The 19,823-nt window shown below is 34.7% G+C and overlaps 1 protein-coding gene across 2 annotated transcripts in view; it reads left to right on the top strand.

Moving 5' to 3' along the window:
- Positions 1 to 18,759, top strand: part of KLHL8 (kelch like family member 8) — a 73,153-nt gene extending 54,394 nt beyond the window's left edge. For both annotated transcript variants that reach the window (XM_072810044.1, XM_072810043.1), the window contains 7 exons: positions 219 to 405; positions 3,705 to 3,848; positions 4,832 to 4,943; positions 12,536 to 12,704; positions 12,952 to 13,111; positions 15,350 to 15,551; positions 15,798 to 18,759. In XM_072810044.1, the coding sequence (XP_072666145.1) occupies positions 219 to 405; positions 3,705 to 3,848; positions 4,832 to 4,943; positions 12,536 to 12,704; positions 12,952 to 13,111; positions 15,350 to 15,551; positions 15,798 to 15,921 (1,098 nt within the window). In that variant the 3' untranslated portion in view covers positions 15,922 to 18,759. The remainder of the gene's footprint in view (positions 1 to 218; positions 406 to 3,704; positions 3,849 to 4,831; positions 4,944 to 12,535; positions 12,705 to 12,951; positions 13,112 to 15,349; positions 15,552 to 15,797) is intronic.
- The last annotated feature ends 1,064 nt before the right edge of the window (positions 18,760 to 19,823 follow it).

The following is a 19,823-nucleotide window of genomic DNA, read 5'->3' as shown; positions in this document are numbered from 1 at the left end:
GGCAGAGGGAGAAGCAGGCTCCATGCAGGGAGCCGGACATGGGACACGATCCCAGGTCTCCAGGATCACACCCTAGGCCGAAGGCGGCACTAAACTGCTGAGCCACCCAGGCTGCCCAATAAATGAGTTTTTAAAAACAACGTAAACATACTACAAAGTACAGAATGAACTCTCTAATTACAGTTTAATCTTATATCTGCTACTGTTCATGATCTTAGGTTCGTTTGCCGCTGCTGCCAGTTGATTTTCTTATGGGTGTTGTGGCAAAAGAACAGATTGTCAAGCAAAATCTAAAATGTAGAGATTTGTTGGATGAAGCAAGAAATTACCATCTTCACTTGAGTAGCAGAGCAGTACCTGACTTTGAATACTCCATTCGGACTACCCCAAGGAAGCATACTGCTGGTAATTAAATTACTCATCTTATTACCTCTACTAGAAGGATCTTTGTTGTATTTGAGGACTAGTTATGTATTCCCAAACTTAATTGTAAGATGGTTAGTATCTGATTGTCTTAAAGTAGTAATTGGCAATAATACGGTTGTATGTGAATTCTTACTGGACATGATTCAGGTAGTTTTACCAATAAACCAATTTTTTAAAAAGTCATAAGCCCTATACACTTTGAAGAGCCTGCTGAAATCTCTCTCTTTTTTTTTTTAAGTTTTCTTGATACTTCTAGCAGAGTTAATTCCTCTATCATTTGTACTTTTAGAATGCTTTGTTTGCACTTGTTTTATTAACTGTAGTGCATTGAAATTTATTTATTTGACATGTTTCGATCTCTTTAGAGACAGGTAAATATCTTATTCAGGTGTATCCCTAGTGCCAAGGATGGAGCTTGACACATATTTTGTGTTTAAATATTACTAGTTTTTGTGTTTTATCAAATCGAAAGAAAGGCAGTAAGTGGGCCCCTTGGCTGGCTCATTTGGAAGAGCAATGTGACTCTTGATCTTGGGGTTATGAGTTCAGTCCCACATTGGGTGTATAGATTACAAAATAAAATAAAATAAAATAAAAACTTAAAGGCACTAACTACGTTACAAATTTGTATAATAGACTATGTTAGACTCCTCAAATCTAAAGGTCTTATACTTAAGGAGGCATGTAATTTTATCTTTATTTGCCACAGTTTTCAGACTGTATTTTCCTAATAGTTCATGTTCACTTATGCTACTTTTTATAACTAAAAAATATATTTGAGGGATGATGGAAAATAAATGAAGGTCTAGGAATTCAAGAAGTGGTACTCTGAGCAAAGAGTTTATCTACATTCGTTGCTACCTAATATAGTTATCATATAAACAGATCTGTGGAATAGCCTAAAAATAACAACAAAGGGCAGTACATGATTATGAATAGTGGGATTTTATATAGGTAACGAAAATTTGAATGTCATAGATGTATCTATGAAGAAGTAGTTCTAAATACAATTAGCCCTCGAACAACATGGGTTTGAACTGCATGCATAGGTCCACTTGTATGTGGATTTTTTATAGTACTATAAATGTATTTGTTCTCTCTCTCTCTCTCTCTCTCTCTCTCTCTCTCTCTTTAAAGCCCTAGTGAGGGGCTTGAGCTCACAGCCCTGAGATCAAGACCTGAGCTGAAGTCAAGGGTCAGATGTTTAACTGCCTGAGCTACACCCAAGCACTTCTCTTATGATTTTCTTAATAACATTTTCTTTTCGGGGATCGCTGAGTGGCTCAGCGGTTTAGCACCTGCCTTTGGCCCAGGGCGCGATCCTGGAGTCCCGGGATCGAGTCCCACGTCGGGCTCCTGGCATGGAGCCTGCTTCTCCCTCCTCCTGTGTCTCTGCCTCTTTCTCTCTCTCTATGTCTATCATAAATAAATAAATAAATCTTTAAAAAAATAACATTTTCTTTTCTCTAGCTTACTTTATTGTAAGAATATGGCATATGTGTGTGTGTGTGTGTGTATATATATATATATATATCATACAAAATATGTGTTAACTGACTATTCATGCTACCAGTAAGACTTCTGGTCAGCAGTAGGCTATTAGGAGTTAAGTTTTGGGGGAATCAAAAATTATATGCAGATTTTCTTTTTCTTTTTTTTTTTTTTTTAAAGATTTTATTTTATTTACTCATGAGAGATACAGAGCGCGAGAGAGAGGCAGAGACGCAGGCAGAGGAAGAAGCAGGCTCCATGCAGGGAGCCTGACACAGGACGCGGGACTTGATCCCGGGTCTCCAGGATCATGCCCTGGGCTGCAGGTGGCACTAAACCGCTGCACCACCGGGGCTGCCCTGCAGATTTTCAACTACAAAGGAAGTTGGTACTCCTAACTCCTGGGTTCTTCAAGTGTCAACTGTAGTTTTCTATGGAAAGGACTGCTTATTCTCCTTTTTTTTATTGGTTGATGTCAAAAATTAAATTTTTGAAGCATGGGGTTTTTTAAAGTTGTGAATCCTGTTTCTGGAAGTCAAGGTATTTAGTTAAATTCCTCTTTAAATTCAGATTTAAATTTAAACAACACCTTGGTAGCCTGGCTTACATGCATATAGTAGGCATATAATAGACTCTTGTATATGTGATCTCTTAAATGATTGCAGCAACTTAATGAGTAGGTTTTAGTGTAGGATTCAATCCTTACTATGAGATAGATGGCGTTATTCCATTTTATGCATGAAGAGACTAAGAGGGATAAAAGTATGCCTGAAAACAAAAAGACTACTAAAAGTGATAAGAAAGGACAGGATTTTGCAGTATTGGGTAATAGCAGATGAGGACCTGAACTAAAACAATGGCAGTGGAATAGTGAGGGAGAGGAAGGATACCTCAGGGAAGGAAGGGGTTGTTCAGGTAGGTGAGGAGGGGAGATCCTTTCAATATGTTGGGTTTGAAAGGCCTGTGGGACATCAAGTGGAAATATGGCTTAGATATGTAGTTTGGAAGGCATTATGATACAGAATGGAATTTAAAATCAAGGAATGGGGGATCCCTGGGTGGCGCAGCGGTTTGGCGCCTGCCTTTGGCCCAGGGCGCGATCCTGGAGACCCGGGATCGAATCCCACATCGGGCTCCCGGTGCATGGAGCCTGCTTCTCCCTCTGCCTGTGTCTCTGCCTCTCTCTCTCTCTCACTGTGTGCCTATCATAAATAAATAAAAAAAAAAATTAAAAAAAAATAAAATAAAATCAAGGAATGTACTTTTCCTGTGTTAACATAAAGTATGTGAGAAGTAGGTGAAGGATGAAACGTGGGAAACATAGGAAAGAGAAATTATTGGACACAAAAGGAGAGACTTCAGTATTTTGGAAATCAAGAGAATTGAGGAATTTCTCAAAAAACAGGATGATCAACATATCGAGTGTTGTACTTGTGTTCAATAAGAAATTAACTTAAGCATTTATTGGATGTAGTTCTGACCTTAGCCAAGAGCAATTTTACAGAGTGGGTGAAAACTTAAACCTTACTATAATGGGATGTAACATTACATCTCTGTTTAGCAAACAGAGATAATAGCTGATGTATTCTATTCTTTGAGAAGTTCAAATAAGGGGAAGAAAAGAAAGTTAGAATTTTAGTAACATAATGACATTGAAGTTATCCAAATAACTCATTTTTTTTAGCAGTTCATCAAAATTTTGACTTCCTAAGTATTTTTTTCCACACTAATTTAAGAAAAATTAGGGAGCTATAATTTTGATCTCTATTTTCTGGTTTTACCTTTAGGCGTGCTGTTTTGTGTAGGTGGTAGAGGTGGATCTGGTGACCCCTTTCGCAGTATTGAATGCTATTCTATCAACAAAAACAGTTGGTTTTTTGGGCCAGAAATGAATAGTCGAAGGCGACATGTGGGTGTAATCTCTGTGGAAGGTGGGTCCATTATTGTCTTAAGTCATAGCCATGATGGTAACACTCTTTTGAGATATTTAAACTTTGAGAATTTCTTTCTGTAAGAAAATTTCTAAATTATAAAATGTTTCAATCTGTCAATAAAATATGTGTGTGGTGATTATTTGTCTTATGCCCAAAGATGCTCAGTGAGCAATCTCTTGCATGTAGGTGCTTACTGAGAGATGAGTATTAGGGAAAAGAGAGTTAAAGAGTTAAACTTTTCTTAGTTATATTTGCAAAATAATCAACCTAAAGAAGAGTGCTTATTGAACTCAAATAATAAATATATATCAGCTTTTTTCTTATGTTTAATTATTATTGAAATGAGATTCTTTTTTTACTGGTTACTGAAAATGAAATAATTACAGAACCATGGGTAAACTGTTAGAGGACCTTAAAAAAATCACTTTTTTTGGATTATAGAAGTGTAAATTCTTTTTTGGAAAATAAGAGAACATTCTAATAAAAAGTAAAAATCACCTATAACCCAAACACCCAGAAATAGTCACAGTTGACATTATTTCTATGTAACCTTTACAGTTATTTATTGTATGTGAATTTTTAATAACTTCATTTAGAAAATTTGATCACATTGTACTGAATTTTATATTTTCTTCACATAACATTGAACTTTTTTTATTAAACATTCTTTGAAAGCATGATTAGTGATTTCATCTACTAAGTAATGAGAGTTGGGAAATCAAAGGTAGGGGTAGTGTTTGGACATTTAAATAACTTTATATAGAACAGCATGTTCCAGGCATTTTATTGAGCAGAAGCTTACAGTTATTTTCATATGACTATTTAAGTGACATTATTCATGATGTTGAACAGAAGAATATTTGTTGAAAATTATCATGCTATTCTAATTATATGTGATCTCATATATATTATATATACATAAATAACTATCAGTTTACCCATTTGGAATCAAATGAAAATCAAACTTCTCTATTTGACAGGTAAAGTATACGCAGTAGGTGGACATGATGGAAATGAACATTTAGGTAGCATGGAGATGTTTGATCCTCTGACTAATAAATGGATGATGAAGGCATCAATGAACACAAAGAGGTGAATCAGCATGGAAATTTTTTGATTTGTTGGTGGAAAATAAAGCTTCCAATAATTTAAAGGGCTAATTTTCTACTTTTTACGTTTTTAGAAACTTTAATACTGTCTTAAACACATTTTGTTAAATTTAGCATCCAATGTGATGCTTTGTTATAACTTTTTATATTTTCTTTCTTCAGAATATATTTTATTTTTTTACAATAATAAATTTATTTTTTATTGGTGTTCAATTTGCCAACATACAGAATAACACCCAGTGCTCATCCCGTCAAGTGCCCCCCTCAGTGCCCGTCACCCATTCACCCCCACCCCCTCTTCAGAATATATTTTATATTTTCTTTTTATATTTCAGAATATGGTAATGATTAATATGGTTTCCACCTAAACCTGAGCATTGATTTTTTTTTTAATCTGAAATAATTATAGATTTAAGGAAAATTGTAAAAATAGTAGAATTCCTGTATGCCAGTGATTCTCAATAAAAGATTATTTTGCTTCCTCTGGAATACTTCGCAATATCTGGAGACATTTTTGGTGGTCACAGATTTCGGCGGGGGGATGTTAGAGGGAGTGGCTGCCAGCATCTAGTTGAGAGAGGCCAACAATGCTGCTAAAAATCCTATAATACATAAGAAAGCCCCCTACAGCAAAGAATTTTCCTCCTCAAATGTCAGTAGTACTGAGAGAGAAATCCTGTGCTATACTCCTAACCCAGCTCCCTTCATGTTGACATTTTATACCATCGTAGTACAATTACTGAAAACAGGAAATGAACATTGATATAATGGTATTAATTAATAGACTTTATTCGACTTTTGCCTGTTTTTCCAATGCTTTGAATGGTTTTTCTTGTCTAATTATTTTGCCTATTAATCTAATACAGGGTGAATAGTAGCAGAGATGGTAGGTGTTTTTGTCTTAATCTTGATCTTAGTGGAAATGTCTCTAGTGTTTCCCTATTAAATGAGATACTGGCTTTAGGACTAAGACATAATTATTTTAACATGTTAAGAAAATATCCCTCAGGGTGCCTGGGTGGCTTCAGTTGGTTAAGCATCTGCCTTTGGCTCAGATCATGATCACAGGGTCCTGGGTTGGAGCCCAGTGTCAGGCTTCCTGACCAGTGGGGAGCCTGCTTCTCCTCTCCCTTTGCCTCTTCCCATTGCTCATGCTCTCTTGCTATCTCTCACTCTCTCTCTCAAATAAATAAATAAATAAATAAATAATATATTTATTAAATCCCTCATTTTTTACTCATTTTATTATGAGCATTAATACTTAAAATTTTAATCTACAGTAAATTGAAATATATGTTGATAAATGGATTAATCTAAAGAAGAGGAAGATTTTCAATAACTTAGTAAGTTTTAAATAGCCTATTCAGAATTTTTTTGATGACTTCAATATTGGATTTTCAGATATCTTAAGGTGGATGACCAAATGAAGATTCAAAAAATATTTCACCAAATGAAGATTCCAAAAGTATAATAGACTAATCACCCTGTAGATCTAGAAACAATACCTAAAAATATTAGAGTTACAGGTAAAAACCTGCTTTAGATATTATGAAAGATGAATTACACCAGTACAACATGGTGGAAAATCAGGTTAGCAATTATGTTTCTTATAGATAAAAGTACTTGAACCAATATGAAGCACAGCTCTAAAAAAATGAAGAAAAGGAAAATGAATATAATATAGTTGAGAAGTGTAGCCTTCAGATCAAGGAAGATTGTAGTTATACTGTTCTTCATGCTGATGTCTCCATATCTATGGCTGGGTTCTCAAAGTGGTATATACAACATTAATTGGGGTATGGAAATAAAAATTAAGCTGTATATATTTTTGTATCCTTTTAAATTTATTCTGATTGCAAGTTTTTTAAATGAACATAACCTGTTAATACAAAAATATGTTTATAATTTGAAAATAATTATGGTATATGGAAGGTGCACAAAAATTGTTACAAATCTGAGAGTTATAACCTGGAATGCATATAAGGACTAGTAGTTTAGTAAGAGATCTGAAAACTTTGTCATTAAAAAACTGTTGAAGGAAAAAAAATAAAAATAAAAAACTGGTGAAGGGTTTTAATCTGAGGAGAGAGGATTTTTTTATTTTACTTCTGGTGTAGTTAACATACTGTATTACATTAGTTTCAGATGCACAATATAGTGACTTAACAAAGTTCCATATATTACTCAGTGCTCATCAAGATAGATGTACTCTTTCTTTAAATTTCCCAAATGCTTATTTAAAATTTTTTTTCATTCTAGCAATTTATCTTGGAATTGGTGTGGAGTGGGCCTAGATCTTTTTTTTTCCAGTTAATATACAGTGTAATATTAGTTTCAGTAGTACAATTCAGTGATTCATGACATATATACAACACCCAGTGCTCACCAAAGGTGCCCTCTTTAATACCCATCACCCAAGATAAGTGTACTCTTAATTTCCTTCCTCTGTTTCACCTACTCAACCTCCCCTGTGGTATGATATTTGTTCTCTATATTTAAGAGTCTGTTTTTTGGTTTGTCTCTTTTTTCCCCCTTTGTTTTGTTTCTTAAAATCCACATATAAGCAAAATCATATGGTATTTGTCTTTCTCTGACTGGGATATTTCACTTATCATTATACTCTGTAGCTCCATCCATGTTGTTGCAAATGGCAAGATTTCATTCTTTTTGATGGCTGAATAATATTCCAGTGTGTGTGTGTGTGTGTGTATACATTGAACGTTTTTTTATTAAACATTCTTTGAAAGCATGATTAGTGATTTCATCTACTAAGTAATGAGAGTTGGGAAATCAAAGGTAGGGGTAAGTGTTTGGATATATATATATATATATATATATACACACACACACACACACACACACACACACATACACACACGCACATGCACACTACATCTTTATCCATTCATCTATCTAGTGGATACTTGGGCTGCTTCCGTAGTTTGACTATTGTAAATAATGCTGCAATGAACATAGGGGTGCATATATTCTTTTGAATTAGTATTTTCATGTTCTTTGGATAAATACCCAGTAATGGATCTTAGGATAGTTCTATTTTTATTTTTTGAGGAACTTTCCATACTGTTTCCAACAGTGGATGCACAAGTTTGCATTCCTACCAACAGTGCACAAGGGTTCCTTTTTTCCCCCACATCCTTGCCAATAGTGTTATTTCTTGTGTTTTTTATTTTAGCCATTCTGTGACTTGTGAAGTAATATTGTGGCTTTGATTTGCATTTCCCTGATGATAAGTGATGTTGAGCATCTTTCATGTGTCTGTTAGCCATCCGGATGTCTTCTTTGGGAAAATGTCTGTTTGTGCCTTGTGCCCATTTCTTAACTGGATTACTTGTTTTTTCGGTGTTGAGTTTGATAAGTTCTTTATAGATTTTGGATACCAACCATTTATCAGATAAGTCATTTGCAAACATCTTTTCCTGTTCAGTTGGTTGCCTTTTAGTTTTGTTGATTGTTTCCTTTGCTGTGCAGAAGCTCTCGATTTTGATGTAGTCCCAATAGTTTATTTTTCCTTTTGTTTCCCTTGCCTCAGGAGATGTATCTAGAAAGATGTTGCTATGATCAGTGTCAGAAAAAATACTGCCTTTGCTCTCATCTAGGATTTTTATGGTTTCAGGTCTCACACATAAGTCCTTAATCCACTTTGAGTTTATTTTTGTATATGGTGAAAGAAAGTGGTCTAGTTTCTTTTCTTTCTTTTATTTATTTTTTTTGCACGTTGCTGTCCAGTTTTCCCAACACCATTTGTTAAAAAGGCTTTCTTTTTTCCATTGCATATTCTTTCCCCCTTTGTCAAAGATTAATTGACCATATAATTGTGGGTCTATTTCTGGGCTTTCTGTTCAGTTCCATTGATCTATATTTCTGTTTCTATGCTAGTTCCATACTGTTTTGATTACTACATCTTTGCAATATAACTTGAAGTCTGGAATTGTGACACCTCCAGTTTTCTTTTTCTTTTTCAAATTGCTTTGGCTATTCAGGTTCTTTTTTTGGTTCCATACAAATTTTAGGATTGTTTATTCTAGTGAAAAATGTGAAAAATGCTGTTGATATTTTGATAGGGATTGCATTAAATCTGTAGATTACTTTGAGTAGTAGACATTTTAGCAATTTGTTTTTACCCATGAACATAGGATGTCTTTCCATTTCTTTGTGTTGTCTTGAATTTCTTTCATCAGTGTTTTATAGTTTTTAGAGTACAGGTCTTTCACCTCTTTGGTTAGATTTATTCCTAAGTATTTTATTCTTCTTGGTGCAGTTGTAAATGGGATTGTCTTCTTTATTTCTCTTGTTGCTGCTTCATTATTAGTGTATAGAAATGCAACAAGGGTGACTGGGTGACTCAGTCCATTAAGTGGCTGACTTTTGATTTTGGCTCCTGTCATGATCTTATGGGTTTACTTCTGTAGATCTTACATTCAAGAAGGAAAGATACAAATAAAGACATAATTACAAGAGCAATAATTTTTAAAATTTTATTTATTATTTATTATTTTTAAAAATTAATAATTTTATAATATAAATATATAATTATATAATATAATTTTATTTTTTAATAATTTTATTTATTTATTTATTTATTTATTTATTTATTTATTTATTTGAAAGCATGAGCGGGGAGAAGGGCAGAGAGGGGGGGGGGGAAGCAGACTCCCCATCGTGCAGGGAGCCTGATGTGGAACTTGATCCAAAGACTCTGAGATCATGACCTGAGTCAAAGGCAGACCCTTAACCAACTGAGCCACGCAGGCACCCCAAGGGCAATAATTCTGGGCTTGAGAGTGGAGAAAATCTTGAAGTTCCATTTAAGATCTGAAGGAATAGAAGAATTTATCCTGGTTAGATATTGGTGGATAGAAGGGTGATGGGTGGAAAGAGATGAAGTCTGAAAATCTGGAGGTCAACAGAGCAGAGAGCATAAAGGAAGTCCAGTGTGACTGAAATATCAAGGTGAATGGTGTGAAAAAATAAGACTGAAACAAAAGGAAAGGATGAGGGCCTTTCAGGCTTGCCAGAAGTTTTTAATTTTATCTGGTGAGCTTTTACACATACACACACACACACACACACACACACACACACGTTTTAATAGCAGGGAAATGAAATGGAGAAAAGATTTGAGGAGGAGCAGAATGAAAACAGCTTGGGAGACCAACAGGATCATTGTAATATTTTAGTCAAGAAATAATGGTGGCTTGGACTAAAGTGGAAAAAGTTGGGATAGAGAAGAGAGGAAATATTTGAGAGATAATCAAAAGATTTTATGACACTGAGATGTGGAAGGTTGAAAGAACAAGAAGCAAGGTTGATTCTTCAGTTTTTGGCTTAAGCAATTGGATATGGCTAGTGGTAAAATTTTCTGTATTAGAGAAAACAAGTCAATGAACAGGATAAAATTTTTATTTCCCTTGTGATAGGTGTATGAGTTTTCTATTGCTGTGAAACCATTTACCACACACTTAGCAGCTTAAAACAATGTCTATTTATTAAAGCTCACAGTTCCATAGATCAGAAGTTCAGCAGGTTTGATGGGGTCTTATAAGGCCAAGGTCAAGGTGTAGGCTGGGCTAAGGTCTTTTCTGGAGGCTCTGGGGAAGAATCTCCTTCCAAGGTCATTTAGGTTATTGATAAAACTCAGTTCCTTGAGATTGTGGCACTGAGTTTCTCATTTTTACTGGCTGTTGCCAGATGTCACTCCCAATTCCTAGAAGCCATTCAGGTCCTTTCCAGGTGCTCCCTTCTGTCTGCAAACAAGCAGTGGTATGCAGAATCCATCTCATTCTTTGAGTTTTTGAGTTGTCTCCTGCTGGAGAAACTCTAAGCAGGCTTGTGTGATTAGATTAGGGCCGTTCAAGTAATCTTTTTGCCATATAAAGTAGTATAAGCATGGGAATAAGACAAGAGGGTGAATATACTGGGGGGTGGGGGGTACATCTTAAAATTTGCCTATTACAGGGAAGTAGGCCGTGAGTTTCATCTCAGGTTAAAGTTAAGGTTGAAGAGGGGCGCCTGGATGGCTCAGTTGGTTAAGCGTCTGATTCTTGATTTCAGCTCAGGTTATGGTCTCAGGATCATGAGATTGAGCCCTGTGTTGGGGAGCCTGCTTAAGATTCCTTCTCTCTGTCTTCCTCTATTCCACCCCTGCCAACCTCATTCATTGCTCTAAAAGCAAAAAATTAAGGTTCAAGAGCTAGCATGACAGATTTAAGGTAGAAGTTGGGATATGTGTCTGGAAATATATATTTGAGTTATCATAAATCCATGGAAAGTATGAGGTTGCCTCAGGAGAGAGAGAGCATGTAAGTGATAAGAGGCCTTAGTGAACATGGTGATTTAAATGATGGGGTAGGGTAAAAAAGAAGACACCGATTAAAGGAAACAAAATAGCACCAGCTAGAGATTTGGGAGGGAATTCAAATGTGTGATTTCATGAAAATCAAGAGTTTTGAGGAGTAGGAGATAACTAATAATGTCATATACTCTTGTGGTTTGGGATGGTGAGGGGGAGGAATATTTATTAGGCACACATCTGCCATTATATAACACCTGTATGTTCTGGAGTGCACGCACATGTTCACACACCTGCGAATTTTTATAGCCACAGTATTTTATAAGTCATTGCTCTATACTCAAGACAAAAGAGATTAAGAGGATTGAAAATGAGTAACAACCTTACCCTTAAGAATCCTTCCTAGGATTCTCTTGGTAAACTTTGAATTTCTGTTGAACAGCTGCGCTCTCCAGTAATATATTTAATACATAGCATTAAACATAGGCCAATCACTGTTTTAAGTGCTTAGCTATATTATCTCCATATCAATTGTGTCTACTCCTTTCTCAAATGGGTTACAGATGAAGAAGCAAGGTAGTAAGGTCGAGGTTTATAAAGTACACTATCCAAAGTACATACAAAGTCAGTGGCAGTTTATAGTTTTAGAATAATTCAATTTTTTATTGCTGCAGTGTTTAAGAAATTATTTTTTCTGATTACTATTACAGTGAATTAGCTTTTCACAAGGGCTAAGTCTCCCTTCCAAGAAGAAAAATAAATGCCCTTCAGAAGTAAAACAATGTGATATAAAGCTTGTAATATGAAAGTTGATGTTCTTTTGTGTGGTACCATGAAACCCTTTGTCCAAACACGTGCTGTGCAAATACATGAATTTAGAAATGAGATTGATTTCTGACCTCCACAGCAAAATATCTCTTTCAATTTATTTAATCTCTCATTATGCAACTGTGTGTTTTGCTAATTGTGTTTTGGACTCCATTTATATAGTATTTTGTTGGGTTTCACTTTATTTCATTTGAAATTAAAGTAACCTGTGTAGACTATGCATTATAAAACTCCAGAGGGCACTGTTCACATACAGTTGCATAATTTGGCAACCTTATAGTCATCTATTCAGAACGTTTGATAAATCTAAAAATAATGGGGAAAAAAGCCCACACTGATCTTTAACAAAGTAAATGCCTTCCTTAGGATGATATTTTTATTACCTTTTTTCTGGAAACAAAACCGGACACTAAAGTGTGTTTTTATTGTCTTTGCAGGCGAGGAATTGCCTTGGCCTCCTTGGGTGGTCCAATTTATGCAATTGGAGGGTTAGATGACAACACTTGTTTCAATGATGTAGAGAGATATGACATAGAATCTGATCAGTGGAGTACAGTGGCACCAATGAATACTCCCCGTGGAGGGGTTGGCTCTGTGGCTCTTATAGTAAGTTATGTGACAATTTGCTTATGGATTGCATTGTATCACGTCCCTAATAAAGAAAGGTCTGCTATCTTCTTATCTCCAGGATGCAGATAATGATTACACACCATATTATCTCATGAAACATGCTTTCTTGCACATCTGGTCTACCATTACATATACATCAATTAAAAGTCTAATGAAATAAATACATAAATAAATAAAAAAATAAATGTCTAATGTTAAGTGTTTTTATTCTTTCTTTATTTAGAACCATGTTTATGCAGTAGGTGGCAATGATGGAGTAGCTTCTTTGTCTAGTGTGGAGAGGTATGATCCACATCTGGATAAGTGGATAGAAGTTAAAGAAATGGGTCAACGAAGAGCAGGCAATGGAGTTAGTGAGCTCCATGGTTGCTTATATGTTGTTGGTGAGTAGTTGGTATTTCTCTAATTTAAGAAAATACAGTACCATAAATTATATAATATTTAGGCTCAAGTGGAATTAGTCTTAAAATTTGCTTTCAAATTACTAAGATCCACATTTGTGCTTTTGTTTATGCCTTCATCTTTCACGTTTAAAATTTCTACCTTCATATTTTTAGTAGGAGTAGTAAATATATCTAAAGTAGAGGATTATATTTAAATAAGATATATATTTTTTAATGTAAGGACACATATGCTTTGCTAAAATCTTTGATTTAAGAATATTTTTTCCATCATCATTTCAAGGGAATTATGTTGATTCCTTAAAGCAAAGCAATGGTTATTTCAACATGCATAATGGCTGTTGACCTACTGAATTGCAGAATTGGAAAGAACCATAGGGCAGTGCTTTCTCAGACTTCAAACATATGAATCTTCTGGAGATACTGTTAAACTGCAAGGAAGGAGCCCAGATTCTGTATTTCTAACAGTTCCCAACTGATAATCAATGCTGCTTCTGGTCTGTTCAGCACACATTAAGTAGCAGGGTGTTGTTGTTGTTATTGTTTTAAGATTTTTATTTATTTATCCATGAGAGACAGAGAGGCAGAGACATAGGCAGAGGGAGAAGCAAGGCTTCCCTACGGGGAGCCTGATGCAGGACTTGATCCCAGGATCCTGGGATCATGACCTAAGCTGAAGACAGACACACAATCACTGAGCCACCCAGGTGTCCCCAGTAGCACGGTTTTAAACTATGAAATAGGAATAATAATGAGAATTATTTTTGAGAGAATTATTCTAAAATTTAAAGATAAGATATAAGAAACATTTCAAACTGCATCTGGTACTTTGTAGTTACCCAGTAAATGGGGAGCAATATTGTGATGAGTAATTCCCTTCTTTACAGAAAAAGAAATTGGTCAGAGAGATTATAACTAGCATATGTCACACTTATGTTGATGTAAACTGTTTGGTATTACATAACTTAACAGTTCTTGATAAGAGAGTGTGGGGTATCATTAGCATTGAAATATCTGCAAACAATAGAAGTAATGCTGAATATTCCAGGGGTTATGTGTACTAAAGAAAAGAGATAACAATTTATCTTTAGATCTTGTTTGGTCATCACAGCTCTGTGAGGTAGCAGAGACTCAATGTGAATAATTTACTTCATAGTGATAAAGCTAGAATTTGAACTTGGGTGTATGAGAAACCAGAGTTCTTGCAGTACACAGTTGCTACTTCTCACAGCTCCCTGTTTAGGAGAGCTTTATTATAATGAAAATATGTTTTGTAGCATGGTTGCAGTGGTGAGGATACTATTGTGCACATTTATAATATTTATCAAATTATATACATAAAATTGGTGAATTTTATTTCAGTTAAGTTGATTTAATTAAACACATTAGAGAAATTAACTGTTGATTTTTTTTAACTGACCTTGTTTCTGAATAGACTGATCATAATAGCAACACTTCCTGTCCTCGGGAAAATAGGCTTAGTTGCTGAAGAGAGTGATTACTCATGTAGACAGAGATGGAGTTTAAAAAGAGGCACACTTATTTTTTAAAGGAAAGAACACTGTCAGAATAAGTCACTATATTTAACCATCAGGAATATAATAAGTAACACTGTTAGAATGATGTATAGAGAGAACTGTCCCCATCTAGAGTATGTAGCATGAAGATGTAGTTTTGGCAAAAATTGGTGAAAGTTCAATCATAGCCATCTCTGTAATTGTGATGGCAGTTACAGCATTATGGGAAACAGTTGGAAAACTTTAATGTATCTACATAAGTCAAATGATTCAGTGGTAGTTTTATTCTCTTCTCAGGCCCTCCAACTGTTTAAATATATAATACACAATGTATACACAGAGAAGAATCTCAGTACGTCTTATTTGCCTCTAGTAGGTTAAAGACAAATTATATGAATGTTTGTGGGGGGTTTTCCCTTCTAAGTTATCTGCTTAGATATAGGAACTTCAGTTTTTCCTACTTTCAGATTTTTAATCTTAGTATTGAGGTACAATACTATCTAAGTTATCTCGAATTGTAGAAATGTCTAATAGGAGTTGGTGGTAATGATAGGCATTGGGGTGAATTTTTTCCTTGATTTTTTTTCTATTTCCTAAAATGTTTTTAAAAGATTGGGCTGAGAAGCTATTGGATTGAGATTTAATAGTTAATTTCTATGAAATGTACTATTTTTAAAATCTTTTTTTTTTTTTTAATGTATAGGTGGTTTTGATGATAATTCTCCTCTAAGTTCAGTTGAGCGGTATGATCCTCGAAGCAACAAGTGGGATTATGTAGCAGCACTTACCACTCCAAGGGGTGGAGTGGGGATTGCAACAGTGATGGGCAAAATCTTTGCAGTTGGTGGGCATAATGGCAATGCATACTTAAATACAGTGGAAGCATTTGATCCAGTCCTGAATAGGTAATTTTCATGTTTTCTGTATGCTTCAATGGGATCTTCCAGTAACAGATTACTCCAGAGTGCTAAAACACTGCTAGATGTAGCCATTAATATAGAACATTAGAAATATTTTATTTATATAAGTTCCCTGAGGAAACTTGCTGTCTTTTAAAACCAGTCCCAATAATAGGGAGTTTTTGTCTTTGGTTAGAATTTTGAGTAAAGTAAATCATGCATTAAGATAACCTGTTTTTCCTGTCTTTTCAGGTGGGAGTTGGTTGGATCTGTGTCTCACTGCAGAGCTGGAGCAGGCGTAGCTGTGTGTGCCTGTTTAACTAGCCAAATTCGAGATGTAGGTCATGGATCCAATAATGTGGTTGATTGTATGTGATTTGAGTTCCAGCCACCAACAATTTAGTTATATTTGATATGCGAGAAAGACAACCAGGATTTTGTGTTACCACCTTTGAACAGTTTTCACTACCACTAGAGTCTTATTTTAAATGGAAACTGTTGTATTGTGACTAAATGCAACATTTAGACAGTAGCTGAAGATTTATTAGTAAAAAAAGTAAATAAGTAAATTTGATACTTCCCACTTTAGCAAATAACAGTCTAACTTGAAACCATACCTCCTCTGAAAAATGTTTAAAGTAGTATCAAAATCTTGAAATCCCTCTTTAAGGCATTTTGGATAAATCAATATGTAAAATGGAAATGATTTTTACCATTTTACTGAGTTTTACCTTTTCTTTTATCCAGAAGTGTTAACTGTAGGCAGTGGACTTTTCCTTGAGGGGAGATTAGAACCTATTCATCAACACATAAAAGACCTGCTCATTTTGAAGATTATTTCTCTTTGGTGCTGATGAATTTATGCCTTGCTTTTTTTTTTTTTAATTTTTTTTCCTATTTTTATTTATGATAGTCACAGAAAGAGAGAGAGGCAGAGACATAGGCAGAGGGAGAAGCAGGCTCCATGCACCGGGAGCCTGATGTGGGATTCGATCCCGGGTCTCCAGGATCGCGCCCTGGGCCAAAGGCAGGCGCCAAACCGCTGCACCACCCAGGGATCCCGCCTTGCTTTTTTCTAGATGTTGACTTCTCAATTTGTTGGATCTTTATAGAAGTAGAAAAAATGTTTAGTCTTTCTCAGTGCCGTTAGCTGAATATTCAGAAGCTTTATAGGAGTGCTGTAAGGAGTCCTTGATTTCAGTTTGACTTGTTTAGGGCAACAAATACCTACCTGAGCTAATTCCATCTGAATGAATTTATACTGTTATTTTTAAATTTCATGTAAAAAGGATTTGTTTCATATTAGCAAAATTTGAAACAGAAGAAATATTAGAGGAAAAGGCTTTAGAGTTGGTATTATTCTAGTGCCCAGTTGAGAAACCTTCAGATAAAATGATGCCCATTCCATGACTCCTTGAGAGGAATCTGAAAATATTTCTCTCTTTGGTTTAATCATTTGGCTTTGAGCCCAGGATTATTATCTTTCCATTTTGTTCTTTTCCTCATCCTGGTTTTTAAAAAAACTGGAATTTGGATGTATTTATTATCAGAAAATGAATGCATTTTTACAAAAATTCTTTATAGATTATGGTTTACTAATTAGTTCAAGTCCATTATTACCAATAAAATATATTGTTAAAAAGATTGAAACTGTTTTTCTGTTTAATCACCTTCAGTATATTTATTGAACTTCAATTAAAAATATTTCAATGGATTATTTGAAGCCAGGATTGATTAACCTACTGATTTAATAGCTCTTCCTAGTTTTAGCCAGTAATGCAAAGTGGCCTATTCATTATATGTAAATATTTGTAAAACTATTTATGAAGAATATTAAAATATTCTGTTTTGTATTTTCAATGCACTTTGGTACCTCTCTTCCAGGCCTCCCTGAATTTTCCTGTCATCATGCCTCAGAATTTAGTATAGTTCTTTGCTGGTTGACAGGAAAGCTGGGCAATGAGGAACGTTAACCCCATCCATCCAGCTCTGAAATTCATTGCCTAGTAACTCTGATGGCCCTCATTAAAAGGCAGCCTGGGCTTATTAGTATAATAGGGTAGAAAGCCACATTACAAAAGCCAGTGTCTACTGGATTTATTAGACCAGAAAAAGAAAAAATTTGTAAGAGGATCTCAGGCTCACAGATAAAGGTCTTCCATGAGGTAGATTTAAAAGTTCCCCAATTCCGCCATTTTTTGCTGTCAGCCGGTAGGCAAGTTCATAAGTCTTTGCTGGATCTGAATCAGTGTTTTCTTGTATAACTAAAACCATATTTCAGTCAGTCCCCAAAGAATTTAACTCTAGCACTCACTGGACTGGTTATAACCAGCTGGATGTGGAGTATAAATCTCAACACCTGGCTTCAACAGTCTATTTCTTATGTGTAATGGAATTCTTGTGTTATAATGCTTGTCTGGTTATGGTTACTAGTATGTTTGTTATATTTATTTTGTGAGAGAGAGGATCATGATCTCATTGTTCCTAAGATTATTTAAAATGGTTTTTTTCTTTAACATATTTCTGCCTTTGTCATGTGTGCAGAGTTTAGGAGCAAAAGGGTGTTAAATTTCTATTTCTGGTCTTACTATACTGTAGTCATGTAACATACTAAATTGGTACCCTAGCTATCAATAAAATAGGAACTATTCATAAGGGAAGTAAAGAAAACATGTGGCTGTCGGTTATATTATGTGTTGATAGACCATTAGAAGCATAGTCTTGAAGGTCTTGACAATAGTATGAAAAGATAAATAGTGGGATCAATATATACAGTTTATTAAAAACATTCTTTGAGATATAAAATGAGAATCAGGCTGAAGGACTCATGCAAATGAAAGATGATTATATTCATAGGAATAAAGAGATGACAGTATTAAAATAATATGGCTACTTAATTATGAAGCCTTCATTTCTACTCAGATGTTAATAAGAATACCAAAAAAGTGATAGAAAATTGAGATAAAATTTTGAAATGGTAAGCAGAAAAACAGAAAAAGTGAAAATTTGCATATTATTATTTCTTCAAGAAATATTGTAGGTGCTTTTGTGTGAATCTTCCATAAAATCACTAAAGCCACTGCTTTCCTATATTGTACTATCACTTTAAAAACAAATTACTTGATATTGTTTTTGATTAATTTCACTGTACTCTGTATAACTGATTATTTTAAATTATTTTAAATGTTTGAATAAACTTTGTACTCCCTCAAAAGAGTATGATTTCTTCTCTTATTCCTCACACAAAATTTGTTTAAATGCCTAGATAAGAGATTGTTGAAATTACATAAACTCCTCTTGCAAATTTTCTTTGTTCCTTTTTTCTCCATGTCCTCTATGTTAGAGAATGCATTTAGAATCTGATTTGTATCTTATCAGTAAAGAACATTTTTGTGGTTTTTTTACATCAGACCTCTAAAGAAATTGTTGGGGTGTCATTGGCTCTATTTCTTCCTTATGTGGAGTTAAAAGTTGCAATAAAACTTCTCTATAATATTTTCTTAAAACTGAATATAAATTTGTATAGAAATACTCCAACAAATCAAAATAATTATCATATATACTGCCAAGTACTGAGTTCAGAGTTGGATTCACATCAGTACTATTTATTGGTTCAAAATATACTACATCTATCTATTATGAATAGCAATTTCTATAAAGTCTATGTAACTTTGCTTCTCATTTTTTGAGTGTTTTTACAGAATCCTATCAAAACTATATAATTGTTTATTTTCCATTCCTGAAACTGATTTAATAGGTTGGCTGTAATATGTTTTATCATATAAAGGATGTTTAGGAGCACCTGGGTGGCTCAGTTGGTTAAGAATCCAACTCTTTTTTTTAAAGATTTTTTTTTTAAATTTATTTATTCATAGAGATGCAGAGAGAGAGAGAGAGGCAGAGACACAGGCAGAGGGAGAAGCAGGCTCCATGCAGAGAGCCTGACATGGGACTCGATCCAGGGTCTCCAGGATCATAAGCATCCAACTCTTGATCTCAGCTCAGGTCTTGATCTCAGGGTTGTAAGTTCAAGACCCACACTGGGCTCCACGTTGGACGTGGAGTGTACTTAAAAAAAAAAAAAAAAGGATGTAGGCAACTAATGTAAGTAGTTTCACTAATCTTAGTAACTGATTAAAGCAGTTGTCTCTTCAGCAACTGCAGACTTGTATAGAAATGAGATTCTTTATGCATTAGGATGAATGCTGTCCTTCCAAGTAAGTAATCCTGTTTTTTTTTTCAATTATGTTGCCATTGCTAAACATTTTTCTGAAAATG

Source organism: Canis lupus, chromosome 33 (genome assembly GCF_048164855.1).
Source record: "Canis lupus baileyi chromosome 33, mCanLup2.hap1, whole genome shotgun sequence".
In the NCBI taxonomy this organism is placed as follows: domain Eukaryota; kingdom Metazoa; phylum Chordata; class Mammalia; order Carnivora; family Canidae; genus Canis; species Canis lupus.
The sequence above is the reverse complement of the archived record's forward strand: the minus strand, read 5'-3'. Positions and strand labels throughout refer to the sequence as shown.